We start from the raw sequence: 27,200 nt of genomic DNA, 5'->3' as shown, positions 1-27,200 counted from the left end.
TGCTCGATTGGCATCCCATCGTCAAATATTCATTCCCTCCACCACAGATGCAGTGGCAGCAGTGTGTACCATCTATAAGATGCACTGCAGCAACGCACCAAGGCTCCTTAGATAGCGCCTTCCAAATTCACGACCTCTACCACCTAGAAGGATAAGGGCAGCAGATGCATGGGAACACCACCACCTGCAAGTTCCCCTCTGTTAGAGTGGAATTGACTGAAATGAACCACTTGATGCTCAGGTCTGTTCCAATCATGAAAAGGTTTATTTTACACCTGTGGGGAGTAAAATGCTGTGCTTTGCATGCGCTTCTCCACTGAACAAAGGAAAATCCACAACAGATATACAGTTACTCAGCCCATCCCGGTTGGACACAATCCAATCATAACGGTTATTGATTACATACATTACATTCATTACCAATAAAATTATTAATTATGCATCATGTGGTTGTGGGAATAGCTCATGGTATGCCCCTGACCATCTCAGCTTGTTTACCAAACCGCCTTATCAACTATCCTTGAGTCTTCACAATGAATCCTTCTACCTCTATCAGGCCTGCATTCCTAGTTGCTTTGTGTAGTCCGCAATTAGACAGAGCAGCTGTCTTATGCACTGATATGGGGGGCCCTCCTTGGCCAGGCTAATTGCCTGTGCTAAGCAGTACCATGCTCAAGGCTGCAAGCTAACTATCTTGTCCCACAATGCCTTGGGTAAATACTCCATTTTGTAACAATATGTGTATATTTATTTAGCTGCATCGGCCACAATTTTTCCCCCCCATACAATCACCCCTTTCGGTAAAGGACTACCCCTAGTCCTGTTAACTGACATACCTACTTTATTATCCCCGTTTTAACCCTGTCCGGTATTCCCTGCCTCTACGTGCTGGCCAGTCACGTGATTTCAGGAATCCCGGTCACTTAAATCAAATCAGTGTGTCTGAAATTATTGTGTCCCTTTGAGGTTAACCTCCTGTGTTGTTCCTTTACCAAAGCCTTTGCTTTCTTTTGCATAGTATATCGTCGGCATGATCTGCAAGCAGATATTCCCCAGGTGAGAGCCAGTACCAATTGCTCTCCCGCCGACACGTGTGATATTATCCTGATTCAAGGGTGAATATTGACGTTCATTCCCCAATATCAAACTCTTTCCCACCTGCTTGTACTTTGAAGTTCCCTTTCAGTATTTTCCTTGAGAACCTTTAACTTTCTTTTTAACTGATGGTAAAGCTTCACTGAGTGACCTACCTTGTCCCATAATCCCCTCAATCCCTCATTTAGGTGTGAGATTGGGGCATGCTCTGTCTCTTTATAATCCTGGAGGTGATCGTGGAGCTGATCAGTTGCATTAATGGTTTCCAGCCCCTGCTGTTGGATATAAACTATCTGGGCTCGTCCTATAGTGACTGGTCATTGAGGGGTAAAACAGAAGTCTGGATATGGTATGGGACAGCGTAATCTTCCGTAGCAGTCTGATGTTTCGGTGGTGGACACACAGTTCTTTCCGTTTCCCTGGTAACCCAACCTTGCAAAGTCTCTGTCAGATAATATCGGAGGGAGGTGTTGCCCTTTCGATCCAATCTGGTACCTCCCCCTTTGGAGCTGATCGAGGTTGTGTCTTATTTGTTCCACCATCCACAGCCCATCAGCATGGCACAATTGTCCCTGCCGGGTCCGGCATTCTAAGTAATTAATGGTCTTGGCATGGGCCTCCAGCACCGCTATCCCATCAAATTGTATTTCCATTGTTCTCTGCCCCAGATCTGTTTGATTGGGCCCCCTCAGCTTGAATTATGAGCTCCCTTATAACCCTCCAGAGTCGTTCCACATTCTCGTTGACCCCTTGTGTATCTAAAGAATTGATTGAAGAAGTCCCAGTATTGATCCCTGTTTCTTCATCATTTAATATTTTTTTCCTCTTGTATCTATGAAATGGGTTATGCCCCCCTTATTCTTGTGGCCCCGTGGCATCCAGCAGCTTGTCGCAATATTACAGTGGCTAATATACTATACATATTCTTAGCCTGTTCTGAACAATACTCCAGCATCCGGATACCTGAGACATTGATCAACACAGGCACGATTTCATGTTTTACATTATCATACAACACGTCCCCTGGGCTCGATGTACCCACGCACATCCATGTTCCCTTCAACTTTCCTTATCATCTGTTGCCCAATGGGAGGGGCACAAACAATTCCAAAGACACAGCTCTCAGTCACGCCTCCTCCTTTCTATCTGGTCATGCAGTTAGCACGGTCATCTGTGGACCACCGTACACATACTGCATCTTTGCCCGGATTCACTATAAGCCATGCATTCAAGTAGGTTCGGTCCCTGTTTTGATCTTTACTCGCCGGTATACACTTCCCATCCAACATGTTGTACAATGCCCCAAAGTTCATATAGTCCATATTAGTACTCCTTTCATTAATCCATTGTGCATCCATTACCGGGTCTTTATTCTTCCTCTCCGGATATTAGCATCAGGGCCCACAGCCAGTGCAGTCCGGTTCCTTCCCATTCTCCACTAGTAGTTATATCTGTAATTTAAACACACTGCCCTGGTGGTCACCAGGTGTTAGTACTTGTCCATGTTGTGAGTATCTCCTGATGAGGGATACATGTCTACCTATCGGGACCGAACACGTCCTGGGGAATCCAGTAGTTAATTTATATTCTTATCATCTCTACTCTTTCGAAATTATCTGTATGGTCCCGTCATGTTCAGGTTTTGTTCCCCACAACAGGAACCTTTGTCTGTTCTTCTTTCATGTCTGTTTCTATAGAACCTCCTGCCTCAGCGCATGCAGTTGTCTGCACAACTCCTTCAAAAATCTTTTAACCTTTTCTCTTGCGGGTCCTATTTCCTCGCTATCTACTACGACATCCCCTGGTAACCTCATTGCCCTTCCTGTCATTATTAAGGTGTTTAATTTATACTGATTATTATAAAGTAATTTTCTCTAAGTGAGTTGTCTCACCGCACTGGCTACATTAACCGTTTCATGCCATGCTGTTTCTCAAGTCAGTAAACATGTTTGAGACCCATTCGTCAGTGCATTTCACCATGCATTTTGCATGTTAATTGCTCTGCATGCAACAAATCACATCTGCACACTTACACTGGTATCCCAATGTCATGCCACATAACAACTCTCAGGTGATCTTATCAAAAGATCAAAAATGGCCAGACTTTCAAATGTAGCTCTCTTTAAAAACTCATATCTCCAAGAGAAAACTATCAATTGTCAGTCTTATCTACACTTTCCTGACTTTCACTGGAAAATTCTAGGCTTCTTGGAAATTTCACACTATATTAATTTAGCTGTTTGAATTCAAATTTCACCATTTGTTTATCGGCAGAATTCCTTTATTAGCTCTTGCATCAGCCAGATCTAATTGCCAATTCCCATTAATTATAATTCTATTTCATTTTGAGCCCTGGAGAACCTTTACAATCAATATTCATAATTGCTTAAAACAGAAATCAAACATTTCAATTTGATTCCAGGCATTACTGTATATTGTTTGTTTTTTTTTACCTTAGATGACATTTTAATTCCTTAAATAACTTGCCAAATTAAACTGGATTTTTGACATCTCAGATTATTCCAAATTCAAAAAACAGTAAATTTTCCTTTGAATGCTTTAAATAACCATTCATATCAATTTAATTTTGTTTATTGATTCCAATTTCTTATGCTCAGACTTGGTGATATTGCTTTTTTTACATTAAAGACAGAAGTGCTTGCAACTATCTCTCCTTCTCAATCACTTTGTCTCATTAATAAAGATAGCTGCAGCAAGGTTAATTTCTTTGCTTGTCTCCAAGGGGGTGGAGCAAAGCATTCTCAGCTGCGTCGCTTTACGTAACCCTTTTTTTCCTTATCGAAAAGAACTAAACTCCATTTTAAATGTTTTTTTTAGTATCCTTAGGATTAAGATCATAAGAACTAGGAGCAGGAGTAGGTCGTCCGGCCCCTCGAGCCTGCTCCGCCATTCAATAAGATCATGGCTGATCTTTTCATGGACTCAGATCCACTTACCCGTGCTCCCACCGTATCCCTTAATTCCTTTATTGTTCAAAAAGAAGAAGCGTCAACTACTTCACTGGGCAAGGAATTCCATAGATTAACAACCCTCTGGGTGAAGAAGTTCCTTCTTAATTCAGTCCTAAATCTGCTCCCTCTAATCTTGAGGCTATGCCCTCTTGTCCTAGCTTCACCTGCCAGTGGAAACATCCTCTCTACTTGCATCTTATCTATTCCCTTCATGATTTTATATGTTTCTATAAGATCCCCCCTCATTCTTCTGAACTCCAATGAATATAATCCCAATCTACTCAATCTCTCCTCATAAGCCAACCCCCTCAACTTTGGAATCAATCTAGTGAACCTCCTCTGCACCCTCTCCAGTGCCAGTATATCCTTTCTCAAGTAAGGAGACCAAAACTGCGCACAGTACTCCAGGTGCGGCCTCACCAGTACCTTATACAGCTGCAACATAACCTCTCTGCTTTTAAACTCAATCCCTTTAGCAATGAAGGGCAAAATTCCATTTGCCTTCCTAATTACTTGCTGTACCTGCAGACCAACCTTCTGCGATTCATGCACAAGGACACCTAGGTCCCTCTGCATAGCAGCATGCTGCAACTTTTTACCATACAAGTAATAATCCTTTTTACTCTTACTCCTACCGAAATGAATGACTTCACATTTATTAACATTGTATTCCATCTGCCAAACCTTTGCCCACTCACTCAATGTATCTATGTTCCTCTGCAAAGTTTCACAGTCATCTGCACACTTTGCTCTGCCACTCATCTTAGCGTCATCTGCAAACTTTGACACCCTACACGTGGTCCCCAACTCCAAATCATCTATATAAATTGTAAATAATTGCGGTCCCAACACCGATCCCTGAGACACACCACTAGTGACTGATTGCCACCCAGAATAGCACTCATTAATCCCCACTCTCTGCTTCCTGTTAGTCAACCAATCTTCTATCCATGCTAATCTTCTTCTTTACTTCTTCTTTTGGGCCTCCTTATCTCGAGAGACAATGGATACGCGCCTGGAGGTGGTCAGTGGTTTGTGAAGCAGCGCCTGGAGTGGCTATAAAGGCCAATTCTGGAGTGACAGGCTCTTCCACAGGTGCTGCAGAGAAATTTGTTTGTCGGGGCTGTTGCACAGTTGGCTCTCCCCTTGCGCCTCTGTCTTTTTTCCTGCCAACTACTAAGTCTCTTCGACTCGCCACAATTTAGCCCTGTCTTTATGGCTGCCCGCCAGCTCTGGCGAATGCTGGCAACTGACTCCCACGACTTGTGATCAATGTCACAGGATTTCATGTCGCGTTTGCAGACGTCTTTATAGCGGAGACATGGACGGCCGGTGGGTCTGATACCAGTGGCGAGCTCGCTGTACAATGTGTCTTTGGGGATCCTGCCATCTTCCATGCAGCTCACATGGCCAAGCCATCTCAAGCGCCGCTGACTCAGTAGTGTGTATAAGCTGGGGATGTGGGTCGCTTCAAGGACTTCTGTGTTGGAGATATAGTCCTGCCACCTGATGCCAAGTATTCTCCGGAGGCAGCGAAGATGGAATGAATTGAGACGTCGCTTTTGGCTGGCATACGTTGTCCAGGCCTCGCTGCCGTAGAGCAAGGTACTGAGGACACAGGCCTGATACACTCGGACTTTTGTGTTCCGTGTCAGTGTGCCATTTTTCCACACTCTCTTGGCCAGTCTGGACATAGCAGTGGAAGCCTTACCCATGCGCTTGTTGATTTCTGCATCTAGAGACAGGTTACTGGTGATAGTTGAGCCTAGGTAGGTGAACTCTTGAACCACTTCCAGAGCGTGGTCGCCGATATTGATGGATGGAGCATTTCTGACGTCCTGCCCCATGATGTTCGTTTTCTTGAGGCTGATGGTTAGGCCAAATTCATTGCAGGCAGCCGCAAACCTGTCGATGAGACTCTGCAGGCACTCTTCAGTGTGAGATGTTAAAGCAGCATCGTCAGCAAAGAGGAGTTCTCTGATGAGGACTTTCCGTACTTTGGACTTCGCTCTTAGACGGGCAAGGTTGAACAACCTGCCCCCTGATCTTGTGTGGAGGAAAATTCCTTCTTCAGAGGATTTGAACGCATGTGAAAGCAGCAGGGAGAAGAAAATCCCAAAAAGTGTGGGTGCGAGAACACAGCCCTGTTTCACACCACTCAGGATAGGAAAGGGCTCTGATGAGGAGCCACCATGTTGAATTGTGCCTTTCATATTGTCATGGAATGAGGTGATGATACTTCGTAGCTTTGGTGGACATCCAATCTTTTCTAGTAGTCTGAAGAGACCATGTCTGCTGACGAGGTCAAAGGCTTTTACAACTACCGTGGAATCTCCCTGCTCAGCATAGTGGGGAAAGTCTTTGCTCGAGTCGCTCTGAACAGGCTCCAGAAGCTGGCCGAGCACGTCTACCCTGAGGCACAGTGTGGATTTCGTGCAGAGAGATCGACCATTGACATGCTGTTCTCCCTTCGTCAGATACAGGAGAAATGTCGTGAACAACAGATGCCCCTCTACACTGCTATCCATGCTAATACTTTGCCCCTAACGCCATGCATCCTTATCTTATGCAGCAGCCTCTTGTGCGGCACCTTGTCGAAGGCCTTTTGGAAATCTAGGTACACCACATTCACTGGGTCCCCATTGTCCACCTTGCTCGTAATGTCATCATAGAATTCCAAAAGATTTGTCAAGCATGACCTGCCCTTCATGAACCCATGCTGCGTCTGCCCAACGGGACAATTTCTATCGAGATGCCCTGCTATTTCTTCCTTGATAATAGACTCAAGCATCTTCCCCACTACAGAGGTTAATCTAACTGGTCTATAATTCCCCATCTTTTGTCTACCTCCCTTTTTAAACAGTGGCATCACATCTGCTGTTTTCCAATCAGCTGGGACTACCCCAGAGTCCAGCGAATTTTGGAAAATTACCGTCAGGGCACCTGCTATTTCTCCCGCCATCTCTTTTAGTACCCTGGGATGCATTCCATCAGCGCCAGGAGACTTATCAATCCTTAGCTCTATTAGCTTGCCCAACACTACCTCTTCCGTAATAATGATTGTTTCCAGGTCCTCACCTACGTTCGTCTCTTTGTCAATTACTGGCATGTTATTAATGTCCTCCACTGTGAAGACCGATACAAAATACCTGTTCAATGCCTCGGCCATTTCATCATATCCCATAACTAAATTCCCCTTCTCATCCTCTAAAGGACCAACGTTTACTTTAGCCACAGTTTTTCGTTTTATATATTTATAGAAACATTTGTTATCTGTCTTTATATTCTGTGCTAGTTTTTTCTCATGTTCTAACTTACTTTTCTTTATAGCTCTTTTTGTAGCTTTCTGTTGACCTTTAAAGTTTTCCCAATCTTCTAGTTTCATGCTGCTTTTGGCCACTTTGTATGCCTTCTCTTTCAATTTGATAGCCTCCCTTATTTCCTTAGACACCCATGGCAAATTACCCCTTTTCTTCCAGTCCTTCCTTTTCACTGGAATATACTTTTGCTGAGCACTTTGAAAAATTGCTTTGAAAGTCCTCCACTGCTCGTCAACTGTCCCACCGTAAAATCTTTGTTTCCAGTCTACTTTAGCCAAGTCCTCCCTCATTCTATTGTAGTCCCCCTTGTTCAAGCACAGGACCGTGGTATTGGATTTTATCTTCACACTCTCCATCTGTATTCTAAATTCAACCATACTGTGATCACTCCTTCCAAGAGGATCCCTAACTATGAGGTCATTAATTATTCCTGTCTCATTACACAGGACTAGATCTAGGATAGCTTGCTCCCTCGTCTGTTCCATTACATACTGTTCAAGAAAACTATCAGGGATACACTCAACGAACTCCTCCTCAAGGCTACCCTGACTGAGCTGGTTCGACCAATCTACATGTAGATTAAAATCCCCCATGATAATTGCCGTACCATTTTTACAGGTATTAGTTATTTCTTTGTTTATTGCCCGCCCCAATGTGATATTATTTGGTGGCCTATAGACTACGCCTATCAATGACTTTTTCTTCTTAGAGTTTCTAATTTCCACCCAAATGGATTCAACCTCATTCTCCATAGAACCTATATCATCTCTCAGCACCGCCCTGATGTCGTCCTTGAGTATCAGAGCTACACCACCTCCCTTACCTTCCTGTCTGTCCTTCCGAATAGTCTGGTACCCCTTGATATTTAACTCCCAGTCATGACCAACCTGTAACCATGTCTCCGTAATGGCTACCAAATCATATTTATTTACGATGATTTGTGCCGTTAACTCATCAACTTTGTTTTAAAACAACAAAATCTTTAGTAACATTATCAACTTCAAAGGAAACCATCTCCATCAGGAAAGAGAGCATTTTAGATTAAACTCCAATTGTTTCCAAACTTTTAGCATCTTTTGTAAGAGATTTCTAGTCCAAGGATTTTATACGACCAAGATGATTCCAAATTCCAGTTCACATCAATAAACATTTGAAAGTTTTCCTCAATTTAACAGGTTAGTTAACCTTAACAGTATTAATTTAATTCAGACTTATTAACTTATAATAATTATTAACTACACACAGAACAAAATAGCACGTGCTTTTTTTTAAAAAGATAGGTAAATTACTTCATTTTTCTTGTTCCTTCTTCAGGCGCCTTTTCAAATGACTGTAATAAAACCAAAAACTAAAGAAAACGTTATGTAACGTTCTTACAACAAAAGACTTAACACCAGCTCCTTACACAAACTTTAATCTTTCCCATATCTCCTTTGTTTATCCTTCTCTCCCTTAAGACAATATTCAATCTTTTGACATTTGCTACTTAAAAACAGTCAGTAAAACATGTCTTCAAGTTTAGACTGCAAAATAAAGTAATAGCAGAGTTTCCAATTAAAGCAGTGTTTTAAACTTCAAATACGGTGAGAATGCGGGTAAGTGGATCTGAGTCCACGAAAAGATCAGCCATAATCTTATTGAATGGCGGAGCAGGCTCAAGGGGCCGGACGGCCTACTCCTGCTCCTAGTTCTTATGATATTATGATTGGATTTCTGCCAGACATTTTCAGACCTTCAAGGCTGAAGCTTATCTCTTAGAAAATTATTCATCGCCTTTTCACAGTTGCAAAACCAACTTTTAAAATTAAAATAAAACTTTAACTTAAAATATAATTCAAGTTTATATTCCATTCCTGGGTGCACAATCTTAAATTGAAATGAACACACTCAACAATCACTTTTCACGCCTGTTCAGTTCCAAACAACTTAATAGACCCATGCTTTCAACGTAAAAGCCAGACAACAAAGAGTTAATGACAGTCAGTTCTACAGAACACAAGTTCTACAGAACACAAGCTGTACATCCCAGGGACATTCAATTAATTCGTGGAAGCTTCCAACATTCACACATTCAAAAGACACAGTAACTTGTTTTTACTCTAAAACATAGTTTTTATGTCACTCTGCCATAAACTTAGTGAATGCTTTTCTTTTTGTCACCACTCCCTTTGTTTTGCAGCAGGGTCGTGGGGATTCCAATTAGATTTAATCATCTTAACAATAAGTTTCTGGTTCTTAACTGCCAAATAACACATAAGGGAACCCTCTGGTCCCCGCTCGAGCTCTGCTTTCTCATTGGCCATACTTGAGTAGGATCAGCACCGTTTTATAGTCTACTCTCAGAGGTCTGCGACTTGTAGTAACTAGCCCCAGCGCGACTTGTAATGAACTAATAACTATCCACTCTCAGAGGTTCGCCTGTCAGTCTACTCTCAGAGGTCCGTGACTTGTAGTAACTATTTACTCTCAGAGGTCCGCGACTTGTAGTGAACTACCAACTGTCCACTCCCAGAGGTTCACCTATCAACTCCAGCGCGATTTGTAGTGGACTATCAACTCTGCCAATTATCGGGTCACAAGCCTGTCACAACTTTACAACAAACTTATGGTAGCTCACACAATACCCGATAACGCGTTCTAACGAGCTGCCTACCACCATTTGGCGACTGGTCAGACCCCACTACAATTTGGATATCCGAGCCACTGAACACCACCACCCGGTCCCAGAGAGAATGAATAAACATACTCACCTGGTACTCTGTCAGTGGTGGGCACCCTTCAATATCCTGTTCGTCCCAAGTTCGGAATCAGGCTCCAGCTAACTCCCCCTTGGCCCCTTAGTTCCATTCACCCACTTGATCCTGGCCGTCACGTGGGACGAAGTCCTCTTAATTCAGGCTCAGGCTGGGTGATTGGGATAGCGGGGTTACAGAAGAGCTGACCGACACCTGGTCCTGCCAACTATGCCAATTGTTGGAGTGAAATTGACTAAAATGAACCACTTGGTGCTCAGGTCTGTTCCAATCGTCAAAAGGTTTATTTTACACCGGTGGGGTGTAAGATGCTGGGCTTTGCATGCGCTTCTCCACTGAACAAAGGAAAATCCACAACAGATATACAGTTACTTAGCTCATCCCAGCTGGACACAATCCAATCATAACGGTTATTGATTACATACATTACATTCATTACCAATAAAATTATTAATTATGCATCATGTGGTTGTGGGAATAGCTCATGGTATGCTCCTGACCATCTCGGCTTGTTTACCAAACTGCCTTATCAACTATCCTTGAGTCTTCACAATGAATCCTTCTACCTCTATCAGGCCTGCATTCCTAGTTGCTTTGTGTAGTCCGCAATTAGACAGAGCACTGATATGGGGGGCCCTCCTTGGCCAGGCTAATTGCCTGTGCTAAGCAGTACCATGCTCAAGGCTGCAAGCTAACTAACTTGTCCCACAATGCCTTGGTTAAATACTCCATTTTGTAACAATATGTGTATATTTATTTAGCTGCATCGGCCACAATTTTTCCCCCTACACCCTCCAAGCCACACACCATCCTGACTTGAAACTATATCGCCATTCCTTCATTGTCACTGGGTCAAAATCCTGGAACACTCTTCCTAACAGCACTGTAGATATACTGACTCCACTAGACTGCAGTGGGTCAAGAAGGCAGCTCACCACCACCATCTCAAGGGAATTAAGAATGGGCAATAAATGCTGGCCTAGCCAGCGATGCCCACATCCCAGGAACGAATAAAAATAAAATGCGAGAGAGTGTGCACCAAGGTTTTCTGACAATGCACTGGAAGTTTGGCGAAGTCATGGAGAAAAGGCGAGACATCCTTTATCTGCATTGGGGCGGGTGGCCCACCAGACATACGCTCAGGAGGCAGTGGAAAGAAGACCATCGAGGTCCATGCCAGGATTGTAGCTCCAAGAATGTGGATTCTCTACTGGAAGAAGTTTAATAATCTGACCTGAGTTGTCAGGGTGAGTAAATTCCATCTTCACATGGCACATCCTACCAGCTATCATCGTTTAGACCCTGATCACCCACTTACCAACAATCTCTCTTAATCAGTACTCAACCCTTCAGTTCGTATATTTTACCTCGCCTTCACACCTTAACACTGTTGCAAGCCTTGCACCTACAACTTAAAGCTTGCACGCACTGGCATCTGTTCAACATTAACAGCTATAGGCAGTGTTGCCCTGCCCTACTTTGAGGCTGTCACTGTGGCTGAATTGGTTGGCAGATTTCAGTAACGAACTCCTTTGTGAAGCAAAGGTGTCACTTGCGTTGGTCGTCACTGAGGTTGAGGTAAAAGAATTGCTCCCTGAAGACCTGTTGCCTTCTGCTGACTGCCGTTTTTCCCCTCCTCTTCCCCTTAGTTTTTGAAGAGGATTTTTTTTCTCTATCACAGTTCTGATTCTCATTTATATAAGCAACGTGAGGCAAAACTTTTTAATGCAGCAATTGGTTAGAATCTGCAATGCACTACCCGAGAGTGTGGTGCAGACAGATTCAATCTAGGCCTACGAAAGAGAGTTGGATAACTATCTGATGGGAAAAGAGTTTGCAGAGTTATGGTGAAAAGGCCAAGGAGTGCGACTAGGTGAGTTGCTCTTGCAGAGAATCGGCATGGGCACAACAAGCTGAATGGCCTACTTCTGTGCTGTTATCATTCTCTGATTCTATGACTCTATGATTAGTGCCTTAGAGCATCTCAGAAATGTTTTAAAGCACTTTGTATAATGAAATATTTTCTATTTCAGTGACTGAAATAAATGGCGAAGTTTTACAACTGAACAGCATTATCAGCAATGTTGATTGAGGGACTAATGTTGGCCTACTACTTTTTGCATAATACTATTGAATTTTTAGTACCTATCTGAACTATCAGAGCCGGAAAACGAGCCCTTGGTTTAACATTTTCATCCAAAGAATAACACTTCTGATATTGCGACGTTCCCACAGTACTGCACTGGAATGTCAGCCTAGACACAGTCCCATAACTTCTTGCAACAACAGAGCCAAACATATCTCATATACCTAGAATGATGCCTTTGGCTGGTGGATCGTTGTGTTTTGAGTCATCAATAATATGAGGCTTGCTAGCATTGTGATTATATTACTGGACTAGTAATCCAGATGCCTGGTCTAATAATCTGGAGACATGAGTGCAAATCGTTTTAAATTTAAATTTGAGTTTAAATTCAATTAATTAAGTGCAATCTGGAATAAAAAGTTAGTATTGATAATGGTGACCATGAAACTACTGGATTGTCATTAAAAACCCATCTGGTTAACTAATGTCCTTTAGTCCTTAACCCAAACTGGCGTATATGTGATGACTCCAGACCCACTGCAATGTAGTTGATCCTTAGCTGCGCTTGAAGAAGACCTAGCAAGTAACTCAGTTGTATTCAAGAAAGTGGCACACCTTCTCAAAGACAATGAAGGAAGGGCATTAAATGCTGGTTTTAACAACAATGTCTACAGCATGTGAATATTTTTTTTTTAAACTGTTACAAGACAGTTTCTTATTAAGGAATTAACAGAGCATATTCTGTCGTTATGTTACCAGCATTCATATCTGTAACAGCTGGTGTAGTTAAATCTCTCTTCTAAAGAATTAGAACAACTTGCATTTCATAGAGTCATACAGCACAGAAACAGGCCCTTCCGCCCATCGTGTCTGTGCAGGCCATCAAGCATGTACATATTCTAATCCCATTTTCCAGCACTTGGCCCGAAGCCTTGTATGCTATGGCATTTCAAGTGCTCATCTAAATATTTCTTAAATGTTGTGAGGGTTCCTGCCTCTACCACCTCTTTAGGCAGTGCGTTCCAGATTCCAGCCACCCTATGGGCGAAATATTTTTTCCTCAAATCCCCTCTAAACCTCCTGCCCCTTACCTTGAATCTATGCCCCCTGGTTATTGACCCCTTCGCTAAGGGTAAAAGTTCCTTCCAATCTAATCTATCAATGCCCCTCATAATTTTGTATGCCATAATCAGGTCCCCCCTCAGCCTTCTCTGCTCTAAGGAAAACAACCCTAGCCTTTTCAGTCTCTCTTCATGGCTGAAACGCTCCAGCCCAGGCAACATCCTGGTGAAACTCCTCTGCACCTGTTCCAGTGCAATCACATCCTTCCTATAGTGTGGTGCCCAGGACTGTACACTGTACTCCAGTTGTGGCCTAACTAGCGTTTTATACAGCTATTTATATCACCTATCATGACCTCAGCATCGCCCAAAGTGCTTGATTGCTAATTGTCATTTTAAAATTAGTTACTATTGTAATGCAGCCAAGTTGTACACAGCAAAGTGTCATAAGCAACAATGAGGTAAATACCAGATAATCTGGTTTTACTAATGTTGTTTAAGATATAAATGTTGAACAGGCCATCAGAGCGATTCCCCTACTTTTTTTTTTGAATAATGGCCTCGGTTTTTTTGTGCTCACCCATGTCCTGCTGATCAGCACCCTCTCCCCACTCCCGCAGCACACCAATTGTCGCCCAGGGCTCCTTTCCCAGTGACAGGCACCTTCTCAAAGGGTCCTGGTTATGCCCTTCTGTTGCTAGTGCTTCCTCCTGCCTGCTGGCCAGGCTGTTCATTGGGCTATTGTTTGAATCCTTTTGCTCAAGAGGGTTGGTTTCTGATTTAGATGATGTGTTTTACTACCGATTGATCCATCCTGAAAGGTATAATTCTCATCTTCCCCTAGCTGTATAACTGTGTTGGTGCAGGTAAAATATAACAAAAAAATAGCTTTTCTACTTTTTAAGATCTTCAAATAACAGTGGCACCAACCTAACCTGTTAAGATCAGCAGCACCTTCATGTCCCTGGCCAAGATGGATCATTCAGACAATTGTAGCCCACCACACCCTCCCGATTAATATCATCTCTGTATTCTTTGGATTACTAGTCCAATAACATAAGCGGATTCAGTAGCATATTGATTAACAGCTAAAACGTTGCATGTTAGTATCATAGTTGTGATAAGGACAAGAGAGTAGGTCAGTGCTTCTCCTTTAGTTTTGGTTGTGTCTTTAAAGGTAGTAAGGTGAAAGTATTCTTTGTAGTTCTATTAATTAGTATGTTGGGATCCTTTGGTTCAAAAGGATTTGGGTTCTGATTCAGTTGTGCTTTAACTACCAATTTGATCCAATTTGAAATCTTAGATGATGTGTTTTACCACCGATTGATCCATCCTGAAAGGTATATTCTCATCTTTCCCTCTCCATACAACTGTATTAGTGCAAGTAAAATGTGTCAACAAAAAAGACTGATTGGCAGCTTTTCTATCTTGTTAAGATCTTCAAATAGCAGTGGCACCAATCTAACCCACTGTGTCTCTTTTTGGATTTATTTATTCATTATTTTTGGGGATAAATTGACTGCTCTGGTTTTCTGTGATGCGGGAGGGACGCATCATATTCAAGTTCATTTGTTCAAGTTCATCACATCTTTGCACTGGCCCAGACATACCGTAGTGATAAATGTAGGTTTTCATGGAGAAAATGAAGTCTCTGCTACCAGTTTTTTTGGGTTTGTGTTCTGTTGGCAAAATAAAAACAGCATTGATGTCCAAACCCAGCTCTTCAGATGAATAAAAGAAATCAGATCGGTGCTTTGATTTCAATCTTTTATTTATGTTCTTTTCTCTTAATCATGTTGAAACTATAAGCAATGCTGCACATTTTCTGCTAATTTTTTTTTATCTCTTCCAAGAATTGCTATTTAGTAAATGGTTTACTTTTGCATTTTCAGCTGTTGGTAAGTACTGGAGAGAAAGGCCCCAATATTGTGGGATCAACAGATTGGATTGGATCTTTTGAGCTCCAATCAGTATTAAATTCTTTGGGGATTACATCAAAGATCATGAGCTTCCGGTAAGAAAAACTTATAAGTAAAATCTTCTCTAAACCTATTTTTCACAAAGTTAAATGCATGTCCTCTTATCCTACTCGTCAGACTTGCTTTAAAGTAATATAATGGGTTACCTTATAGATACCGTTTAAAATTTTATAAACAGCATTGAAATCTTCATTGTGTATTAAATTTGAGCTTCTCTAATTTGATCTCATATCTGGTTGGCTTCATGATTGGTGGCCATTCTTTCAGCTCTTTTTGAACTCTCTCCAGTGACCACAATTGGACAGTATTACTGACATGAGTTCAAATCTCAGCATGACAGCTGGGGATCTAAATTCAGTTAAATAAATCTAGAACATAAAAAAAGCCAGTATCAGTAATGGTGACCATGTAATTAGGGAAGATAATCTAGCTCCTTACCAGGTCTGGCCCATGTGTCTCCAGATCCACGGCAATTGGTTGACTCTTAACTGCTCTCTGAAATGTTCTGGCAAGCCACCTCAGTTGTGTCAAGCCATCACAGAAAAATATAATAAGAATAAATCTAGGCAGGCTACCAAGCATCAACCTAGGGACTGGACATGACAAAGGCAGTGGCGTAGTGGTATTATCACTGGACTAGTAACCCAGAGACCCAGGGTATTTCTCTGGGGACATGGATTCGAATCCCACCAACAGCAGAAGGTGGAATTTGAATTTAATTAATAAATCTGGAATTAAAAGCTAGTCTAATGATGGCCATGAAACCATTGTCGATTGTTGTAAAAACCCATCTGGTTCACTAATGTCCTTTCGGGAAGGAAATCTGCTGTCCTTACCTGGTCTGGCCTACATGTGACTCCAGAACCACAGCAATGTGGTTAACTTTTACATGTCCTCTGAAATGGCCTAGCGAGCTACTCAGTTGTACCTAACCGCTACGAAGTCAATAAAAAGGAATGAAACCGGACGGACCACCCGGCATCGACCTAGGCACCGGAAACGACAACGGCAAACCCAGCCCTGTCGACGCTGCAAAGTGTTCGTTACTAACATCTGGGGGCTTGTGCCAAAGTTGGGAGAGCTGTCCCACAGACTAGTCAAGCAACAGCCTGACATAGTCATACTCACGGAATCATACCTTACAGACAATGTCCCAGACACTGCCATCACCATCCCCGGGGACGTCCTGTCCCACCGGCACAGTGGTATACAGTAGGGAGGGAGTTGCCCTGGGAGTCCTCAACATCGACTCCGGACCCCATGAAGTCTCATGGCATCAGGTCAAACATGGGCAAGGTAACCTCCTATTGATGACCACCTACCACCCTCCCTCAGCTGATGACTCCGTACTCCTCCATGTTGAACACCACTTGGAGGAAGCACTGAGGGTGGCAAGGGCACAAAATGTACTCTGGGTAGGGGACTTCAATGTCCATCACCAAGAGTGGCTCGGTAGCACCACTTCTGAACGAGCGGGCCGAGTCCTAAAGGACATAGCTGCTAGACTGGGTCTGCAGCAGGTGGTGAGGGAACCAACACGAGGGAAAAACATACTTGACCTCGTCCTCACCAATCTTCTGCCGCAGATGCTTCTGTCCATGACTGCATTGGTAGGAGTGACCACCGCACAGTCCTTGTGGAGACGAAGTCCCGCCTTCACATTGAGGATACCGTCCATCGTGTTGTGTGGCACTACCACCGTGCTAAATGGGATAGATTTCGAACAGATCTAGCATTGCAAAATTGGGTATCCATGAGGCACTGTGGGCCATCAGCAGCAGCAGAATTGTACTCAACCACAATCTGTAAGCTCATGGCCCAGCATATCCCCCACTCTACCATTACCATCAAGCCAGGAGACCAACCCTGATTCAATGAAGAGTGGAGGAGGGCATGCCAGGAGCAGCACCAGGCATACCTCAAAATGAGGTCTCAACCTTGTGAAGCTACAACACAGGGCTATCTGCGTGCCAAACTGCGTAAGCAGAATGCGATAGACAGAGCTAAGCGATCCCATAACCGACGGATCAGATATAAGCTCTGCAGTCCTGCCACATCCAGCCGTGAATGGTGGTGGACAATTAAACAACTAACTGGAGGAGGTGGCTCCACCAATATCCCCATCCTCAATGATGGGGGAGCCCAGCACATCAGTGTGAAAGATAAGGCTGAAGCATTTGCAACAATCTTCAGCGAGAAGTGGCGAGTTGATGATCCATCTCGGCCTCCTTCTGAAGTCCTCAGCATCACAGATGCCAGTTTTCAGCCAATTCGATTCACTCCGCGTGATATCAAGAAACGACTGAAGGCACTGGATACTGCAAAAGCTATGGGCCCTGACGATATTCTGGCAAATAGTACTTCAGACCTCTGCTCTAGCACTTGCCGCGCCCCGAGCCAAGCTGGTTCCAGTGCAGCTACAACACTGGCATCTACCCTGCAATGTGGAAATTTGCCCAGGTATGTCCTGTACACAAAAAGCAGGACAAGTCCAACCCGGCCAGTTACCGCCCCATCAGCCTTCTCTCGATCATCAGTAAAGTGATGGAAGGTGTCATCAACAGTGCCATCAAGTGGCACTTGCTTAGCAATAATCTGCTCAGTGACGCTCAGTTTGGGTTCGGCCAGGGCCACTCAGCTCCTGACCTCATTACAGCCTTGGTTCAAACATGGACAAAAGAGCTGAACTCAGTAGGTGAGATGAGAGTGACTGCCCTTGACATCAAGGCAGCATTTGACCGAGTATGGCATCAAGCAGCCCTAGCAAAACTGAGGTCAATGGGAATCGGGGAAAACCCTCCGCTGGCTGGAGTCATACCTGGCGCAAAGGAAGATGGTTGTGGTTGTTGGAGGTCAATCATCTGAGCTCCAGGACATCACTGCAGGAGTTCCTCAGGGTGGTGTCCTAGTCCCAATCGTCTTCAGCTGCTTCATCAATGACCTTCCTTCAATCATAAGGTCAGAAGTGGGGATGTTTGCTGATGATTGCACAATGTTCAGCACCATTCGTGACTCCTCAGATACTGAAGCAGTCCGTGTAGAAATGCAGCAAGTCCTGTCCAATATCCAGGCTTGGGCTGATAAGTGGCAAGTAACAGTCGCGCCACATAATTGCCAGGCAAAGACCATCTCCAACAAGAGAGAATCTAACCATCTCCCCTTGACATTCAACGGCATTACCATCGCTGAATCCCCCACTGTCAACATCCTAGGGGCTACCATTGACCAGAAACTGAACTGGAGTAGCCATATAAATACCGTGGCTGCAAGAGCAGGTCAGAGGCTAGGAATCCTGCGGCGAGTAACTCACCTCCTGACTCCCCAAAGCCTGTCCATCATCTACCAGGCACAAGTCAGGAGTGTGATGGAATACTGTCCACTTGCCAGGATGGGGGCACCTCCAACAACATTCAAAAAGCTCGACACCATCCAGGACAAAGCAGCCCACTTGATTGGCACCCCATTCACAAACGTTCATTCCCTCCACCACCGACGCACAGTGGCAGCAGTGTGTACCATCTACAAGATGCACTGCAGCAATGCACCAAGGCTCCTTAGACAGCACCTTCCAAACCCGCGACCTCTACCAACTGGAAGGACAAGAGCAGCAAATACATGGGAACACCACCACCTGCAAGTTCCCCTCCATGTCACACACCATCCTGACTTGGAACTATATCGCCGTTCCTTCACTGTCGCTGGGTCAAAGTCCTGGAACTCCCTAACAGCACTGTGGGTATACCTACCCCAAATGGACTGCAGCGGTTCAAGAAGGCAGCTCACCACTACCTTCTCAAGGGCAATTAGGGATGGGCAATAAATGCTGGCCTAGCTAGCGATGCCCACATCCCTGAATGAATTTTTTAAAAGTCCAATCAACTCTGCAAAGTCCACCTCAGTAACAGATAGAGACCTGTGCCAAAATTGGGAGAGCCGCCCCACTGACTAGTCGAGCTAACGCCTGACAGTCACACTCACAGTATAATACCTTTCAGCCAACAGCCCAGCCTCATTCATCACCAAATGATGGGTAAGGACAGAACCACAAGTGGCAGTCCAATGATGTACGGGACAGAGGGAGCAGAACTTGGAGTCCTCAACATTGCCTCTGGATGCCATGAAGTCTTATGGTCTGGGCAAGGAAACCTCCTGCTGACTACTACCTGCTACCTTCCCTCAGCTGATGATTCAGTACTTCTCCATGTTGAACACCACTTGGAAGGAACACTGAAGTTAGCAAGGGCACAGAATGTAACTGGGTGTGGGCCTCAATGTCCATTACTATGAGTGGCTTGATAGCATGACTGCTGACTGAGCTGACTGACTGAAGGACATAGCTGCCAAACAGGATCTGTGACAGGTGATGAGGGAACCAACACAAGGGAAAAACCTACTTGATCTCCTCAGTAAGCTAACTGTTCCAGATGCATCTGTAACTGACAGATTAGTAGGAGTGACCAATGTGCAGTCCTTGTGGAGACAACGTCCCGTCTTCACACTGAGGACACCCTCCATTGTGTTGTGTGGCAATACCACTGTGCTAAATGGGATGGATTCAGAACAGAAGCAGCTCAAAACTCGCCATCTGCCAGGTGCTGTGGACCATTAGTAACAGTGGAATGTTATTCCACCACAATCTGTAACCTCATGGCCCAGCATATCCCTCATTTTACCATCGCCATCAAGCCAGGGGACTAACCCTGGTTCTATGAGGAGTGTAAGAGAGTATGCGTACAGCCAAGAACAGCACCAGGCATACCTAAAAATGATGTGCCAACCTGGTGAAGTAGCAGCAGAGGACTACGTGCATGCTAGATAACAGAAGTAGCATGCTATAGACAGAGATGAGCAATCCCACAACCAACAGATCAGATCAAACTCTGTAGTTCTGCCACATCCAGTTGCAATTGGCAATTAAACAACCAACTGGAGGAGAAGGTTGCATGACTATCCCCATCCTCCATGATGGTGAAGCCCAGCATGTGTGTGCAAAAAGCGTTCACAACCATTTTCAGCCAGAAGTGCCAAGTGAGCGATTGCATCTCAGCCTCCTCCTGAGGTTCCCAGCATCACAGAAGCCAGTCTTCAGCCAATTTGATTCACTTTATGCAATATCAGGAAATGGCTGAGCACACTGGATATTGTAAAGGCTGTGAGCACCAATAACATCGCTACTGTATTGAAGACCTGTGCTCCAGAACTAGCCATTCCTCTAGCCAAGCTATTTCAGTACAGCTGCAACACTAGCATCTATACGACAATGTGGAAAATTGTCCAGGTATGTCCTGTCCACGAAAAGCCAGGCAAATCGAATCCAGCCAGTTGTCATAGTTGTACAGCACAGAAACAGGCCCTTCCGCCCACCGTGTCCACGCCGGCCATCAAGCCTATCTATTCTAATCCCATTTTCCAGCACTTGTATGCTATGGCGTTTCAAGTGCTCATCTAAATACTTCTTAAATGTTGTGAGGGTTCCTGCCTCTACCACCCCTTCAGGCAGTGTGTTCCAGATTCCAACCACCCTCTGGGTGAAAACTTATTTCCTTAAATCCACGCTAAACCTCCTGCCCCTTGCCTTAAATCTATGCCCCCGGTTATTGACACCTCCGCTAAGGGAAAATGTTTCTTCCTATCTACCCAATCTGTACCCCTCATAATTTTGTATACCTCAATCAGGTCCACCCTCAGCCTTATCTGCTGTAAGGAAAACAACCCTAGCATATCCAGTCTCTGCTCATAGCTGAAATGCACCAGCCCAGACAACATCCTGGTGAATCTCCTCTGCACCCTCTCCAGTGCAAACGCATCCTTCCTATAGTGTGGCAACCAGAACTGTACACCGTGCTCCAGCTGTGGCCTAACTAGCGTTTTATACAGCTCCATCATAACCTCCCTGCTATTATATTCTATGCCTCTGCTAATAAAGGCAGGTATCCATATGCCTTCCTAACCACCTTGTCTACCTGCGCTGCTGCCTTCAGTGATTTATGGACAAGTACACCAAGGTCCCTCTGACCCTCTGTACTTCCTAGGGTCCCAGCATCCATTGTATATTCCCTTGCCTTGTTAGTCCTCCCAAAGTGCACCACCTCACACTTCTCAGGATTAAATTCCATCTGCCACTACTCCGCCCATCTTACCAGCCCATCTATATCTGCCTGTAATCTAAGCCTACCCTCCTCACTATTTACGACACCACCAATTTTCATGTTATCTCCAAATATACTGATCAAACCTCCTATATTCATGTCTAAATCATTAATGTACACTACAAAAAGCAAGGGTCCCAACACCGATCCCTGTGGTACACCACTGGTCACAGGCTTCCACGACCATCACCCTCTGCCTCCTGCCACTAAGCCAATTTTGGATCCAATTTGCCAAATTGCCCTGGATTCCATGGGCTCACCTTCTTAACCAATCTCCCATGTGGGACCTTATCAAAAGCCTTACTGATGTCCATGTAGACTACATCAACTGCTTTACCCTCATCTGCACACCTAGTCACCACCTCGACAAATTCAATCAAATTTGTTAGACATGATCTCCCCCTGACAAAGCCATGCTGACTATCCCTTATTAGTCTCTGCCTCTCCAAGTGGAGATTAATCCTGTCCCTCAGAATTTTTTCCCATAGTTTTCCTACCATTGATGTTAGACTCACTGGCCTATAATTACCTGGTTTATCTCTACTACACTTCTTGAATAATGGTACCACATTCGCTGTCCTCCAGTCCTCTAGCTCTTCTCCTGTGGCCAGAGAGGATTTGGCAATTTGTGTCAGAGCCCCTGCAGTCTCCTGCCTGCCTCTCTCAGCAGCTTGGGATGTATTTCATCTGGGCCTGGGGATTTATCCACTTTTAAGCCTGCTAAAACCGCTAATACCTCCTCCCTTTCAATGCTAATTTGTTTGAATATCACAATGCCCCTCCCTGATCTCTACACCTACATCGTCCTTCTCCATAGTGAACACAGATAAAAAGTAATCATTTAAAACCTCACCTGTGTCCTCCGGCTCCACACACACAATTTCACTTTGGTCCTGAATGGGCCCTACTCTTTCCCTGGGTATCCTCTTGCCCTTCATATACTTATAAAACGCCTTGGGATTTTCCTTTATATTGCCTGCCAGTGTTTTTTCATGCCCCCTCTTCACTCCGCTAATTACTTTTTTAAATACTGCCCTACACTTTCTATACTCCTCTAGGGCCTCCGCTGTTTTCAGCCCTCTGCCTCCTTTTTTTTCCTTATCCAATCCTCTCTATCCCTTGACATCCAGGGTTCCTTGGACTTATTGGTCCTACCCTTCACCTTTACGGGAACATGTTGGCCCTGAACTCTCAGTTTTTCCTTTCTGAATAAATCCCACTGGTCTGATGTAGACTTTCCTACAAGTAGCCACTCCCAGTCCACTTTGGCCAGATCCTGTTTTATCATATTGAAATCGGCCTTCCCCCAATTCAGTACCTTTATTTCCAGTCCGTCTTTGTCCTTTTCCATAACTACTTTAAATCTTATACAGTTATGGTCGCTATCCCCGAAATGCTCCCCCACTGACACTTCTGCCACTTGTCCGGCTTCATTCCCTAAGATTAGGTCCCAGTACCGCCCCTTCCCTTGTAGGACATTCTACGTGCTAGCTCAAAAAGTTCTCCTGGATGCACTTTAAGAGTTCCACCCCCTTTCAGCCTTTTGCACTAAGGCTATCCCGGTTAATATTGGGGAAGTTGAAATCCCCTACTATTATTACCCTGCTATTTTTACACCTGTCTGAGATTTGCCTATATATCTGCTCCTCTATCTCTCCCTGACTGTTTGGAGGCCTGTAGTACACTCCTGCAAAGTGATTGCCACCCCATCATTCTCATCCATAATCTGCTCATTGTTGCTCAGTTTGGGTTCCACAAGGCCACTCCACTCCAGACCTCATTACAACCTTGGTCCAAACATGGATAAAGGTGCTTGAATTCAAGAGATGAGATGAGAGTGAATAATGCCCTTGACATCAGGGCAGCATTTGGCCCTAGCAAAATTGAAGTCAGAGGGAATCGGGGGAAAAGTCTGCACTGGTTGGAGTCATACCCAGAACAAAGGAAGATAGTTGTAATAGTTGAGGGTCAATCATCTCAGCCCCGGGACATCGTTGCAGGAGTTACTCAGAGTAGTGTCCTAGGCCCAGCCATCTTCAGCTGCTTCATCAATGACCTTCCCACCATCATGAAGTCAAAAGTGGGGATGCTCGTTGATGATTACACAATGTACCATTCACAACTGCTCAGATACTTAACCAGTACGTGTCAGCATGCAGCAAGACCTAGGTAACATTCAGGTATGGGAACATAAGTGGCAAGTAACATTCACGCCACACAAATGCCAGACAATTACCATCTCCAACAAGAAAGAATCTAAACGTCTCCAGGGAGGAGATTGCAGAGCCTTTGTCCTTGATTTTTATGTCGTCATTGTCGACAGGAATAGTGCCGGAAGACTGGAGGATAGCAAATGTTGTCCCCTTGTTCAAGAAGAGGAGTAGAGACAGCCCTGGTAATTATAGACCTGTGAGCCTTACTTCGGTTGTGGGTAAAATGTTGGAAAAGGTTATAAGAGATAGGATTTATAATCATCTTGAAAAGAATAAGTTCATTCGAGATAGTCAGCACGGTTTTGTGACGGGTAGGTCGTGCCTCACAAACCTTATTGAGTTTTTTGACAAGGTGACCAAACAGGTGGATGAGGGTAAAGCAGTGGATGTGGTCGATATGGATTTCAGTAAGGCGTTTGATAAAGTTCCCCACGGTAGGCTATTGCAGAAAATACAGAAGTATGGGATTGAAGGTGAATTAGTGCTTTGGATCAGAAATTGGCTAGCTGAAAGAAAACAGAGGGTGGTGGTTGATGGTAAATGTTCATCCTGGAGTATAGTTTCTAGTGGTGTACCGCAAGGATCTGTTTTGGGGCCACTGCTGTTTGTCATTTTTATAAATGACCTGGATGAGGGTGTAGAAGGGTGGGTTAGTAAATTTGCGGATGACACGAAGGTCGGTGGAGTTGTGGATAGTGCCGAAGGATGTTGTAGGTTACAGAGGGACATAGATAGGCTGCAGAGCTGGGCTGAGAGATGGCAAATGGAGTTTAATGCGGAAAAGTGTGAGGTGATTCACTTTGGAAGGAGTAACAGGAATGCAGAGTACTGGGCTAATGGGAAGATTCTTGGTAGTGTAGATGAGCAGAGAGATCTTGGTGTCCAGGTACATAAATCCCTGAAAGTTGCCACCCAGGTTAATAGAGCTGTTAAGAAGGCATATGGTGTGTTAGCTTTTATTAGTAGGGGGATCGAGTTTAGGAGCCACGAGGTCATGCTGCAGCTGTACAGAACTCTGGTGCGGCCACACCTGGAGTATTGCGTGCAGTTCTGGTCACGCATTATAGGAAGGATGTGGAAGCTTTGGAAAAGGTGCAGAGGAGATTTACTAGGATGTTGCCTGGTATGGAGGGAAGGTCTTACGAGGAAAGGCTGAGGGACTTGGGGTTGTTTTCGTTAGAGAGAAGGAGGAGAAGAGGTGACTTAATAGAGACATATAAGATAATCAGAGGGTTGGACAGGGTGGATAGTGAGAGCCTTTTTCCTCGAATGGTGATGGCAAACACGAGGGGACATAGCTTTAAGTTGAGGGGTGATAGATATAGGACAGATGTTAGAGGTAGTTTCTTTACACAGAGAGTAGTAGGGGCGTGGAACGCCCTGCCCACAACAGTAGTAGACTCGCCAACTTTAAGGGCATTTAAGTGGTCATTGGATAGACATATGGATGAAAATGGAATAGTGTAGGTCAGATGGTTTCACAGGTCGGCGCAACATCGAGGGCTGAAGGGCCTGTACTGCGCTGTAATGTTCTATGTTCTATCTGCCCTTGACATTCAATGGCATTATGATCGCTGAATCCCCCACCATCAACATCCTGGGCGTTACCATTGACCAGAAATTTAACTGGACTGGCCATATAGATGCCATGGCTACAAGAGAAGGTCAGAAGCTGGCAATTCTGCAGCGTGTAACTCATCTCCTGACTCCCCAAAGCCTGTCCACCATCTACAAGGCACAAGTCAAGAGTGTGATGGAATACTCTCCACTTGCCTGAATGGGTGCAGCTCCAACAACACTCAAGAAGCTCGACACCATCCAGGACAAAGCAGCCGTTTGACTGGCACCCCATTCACCACCTTCAACACTCACTCCCTTCGTCACTGACGCACAGTGGCAGCTGTGTACCATTTACAAGATGCACTGCAGCAACTCACAAGGCTCCTTACACAGCACCTTCCAAACCCGCGACCTCTACTGCCTAGAAGGACAAGGGCAGCAGATGCAAGTTCCCCTTCCAAGCCACACATCATCCTGACTTGGAACTATATCGCTGTTCCTTCACTGTTGCTGGGTCAAAATCCTGGAACTCCCTTCCTAACAGCACTGTTGGTGTACTTGCACCACATGGACTGCAGCAGTTCAAGAAGGTAGCTCACTACCAGCATCTTCTCAAGGGCAATTAGGGATGGGCAATAAATGCTGTCCTAGCCAGCGACGCCCACATTGAATGAACGAATAAAAAAAATGCAAATAAACTACGGCAGGGCTACCTACCAAAGTTTTATTGCCACAAGTTGTGAAGAGATGAAGTCTCAGATTAACGCATGTGAATCTTTAGCATTTATTTGTAATGAGTCCACCGATGAGCAAGACAACTATGTGGTGCATGTTTTGTTTGATTTCATGTCTGGTAAAGCCAAAAGTGTACAGTCAGGAAAGCTAACAACAGTGCTGACAGACTGCATCCACATAGAAGCTGTTAATTACACCACAGTTTCCCAAGCGGTGATCAAAACTGTTTCAAAATACTGTGCAGATTTCAGCAAAGTGCTTTCATTAGTGACAATGCAACTTACATGACAAAGTCTTTCAGATCTGTGCTCCAAGGTGTAATGCCTAATGTTGTCCATATTACATGTAATGTACATGTAATATCTCGTCAGTGAGCTGTGGAAAAGCAAGCTTGGTAAAGTCAACATACTGGTCAGCTACATTAAAAAGATCTTCAAACACTGCCCTAGCTGCAAGTTTCGATGCAGGCAACATGTTGTAAATGCGGCTAAGTAGCTGAAATTGGGGAACAAAACATCACCCTTCCTCCAGAGCCAGTATTTCTTGGTTTCGGGCAGTATGGTATCATGCAGCTCAACTGAAATACTACTCAGACTTCGTCTCAGAAGAGCTCACACTGACACTGAAAACAAAGGTTTTAAAAGACATTGTAACCCTTCTAAACTATGCTCAGCTTATTGAGGTTCAGCTTGTTGCCAAAAATGCTACATGACTGATGGATTTAATCACTTGATTTGAATCCCAACACATCACAATCCACAACGCTTACAATAACGTAATGGATGTACTGTTCTGGGCTGAAGCACAGTCAAATGAACAACACTCTGATGTGTCTGAGCGCAGAGACGGAATGAAGAAAGTGACAGTTGCTGGTTGCTTCATGCTCACATTCTGCCACTAAATTCAGTGAGTGTAGTCAGCTTTTTACAATTGTTTTTGATTACACAATAAATGCCATTTGAAACCAGAAACCTCCCTTGTCTTTTTTTTGTTTTAAATAGATCATTTTCATGGTTTGTTGCAACAGTGAAATTTACGATTTAAATATGTGAAATCATGAAATTCACGATTCTTGAAATGCTGTGACCATGAAATTTGTAAAAATTTGACCGTGAATTTGGTATCCTAATCATAATGATACTGACCCGTTGGGATTGTATGCCTAATAGTTTTGTCACGTGCTTTTGATTCTTCGCTATTTCTTAAGATAGTGCCCACACAGCAGTCAAGTGAGGTGAGAGGAAAACATTGTACAGGAGGATTTATTGATACAGAAA

At 44.2% G+C, this 27,200-nt stretch overlaps 1 protein-coding gene across 3 annotated transcripts in view; it reads left to right on the top strand.

Moving 5' to 3' along the window:
- The window catches only part of ufsp2 (ufm1-specific peptidase 2), a 150,134-nt gene that overhangs the window by 113,073 nt on the left and 9,861 nt on the right, over positions 1 to 27,200 (top strand). For all 3 annotated transcript variants that reach the window (XM_068029417.1, XM_068029419.1, XM_068029418.1), the window contains exon 9: positions 15,180 to 15,301. In XM_068029417.1, the coding sequence (XP_067885518.1) occupies positions 15,180 to 15,301 (122 nt within the window). The remainder of the gene's footprint in view (positions 1 to 15,179; positions 15,302 to 27,200) is intronic.

This window comes from Heterodontus francisci, chromosome 4, assembly GCF_036365525.1.
Source record: "Heterodontus francisci isolate sHetFra1 chromosome 4, sHetFra1.hap1, whole genome shotgun sequence".
Classification (NCBI taxonomy): Eukaryota; Metazoa; Chordata; class Chondrichthyes; order Heterodontiformes; family Heterodontidae; genus Heterodontus; species Heterodontus francisci.
This window is presented reverse-complemented; position numbering and strand designations above follow the sequence as displayed.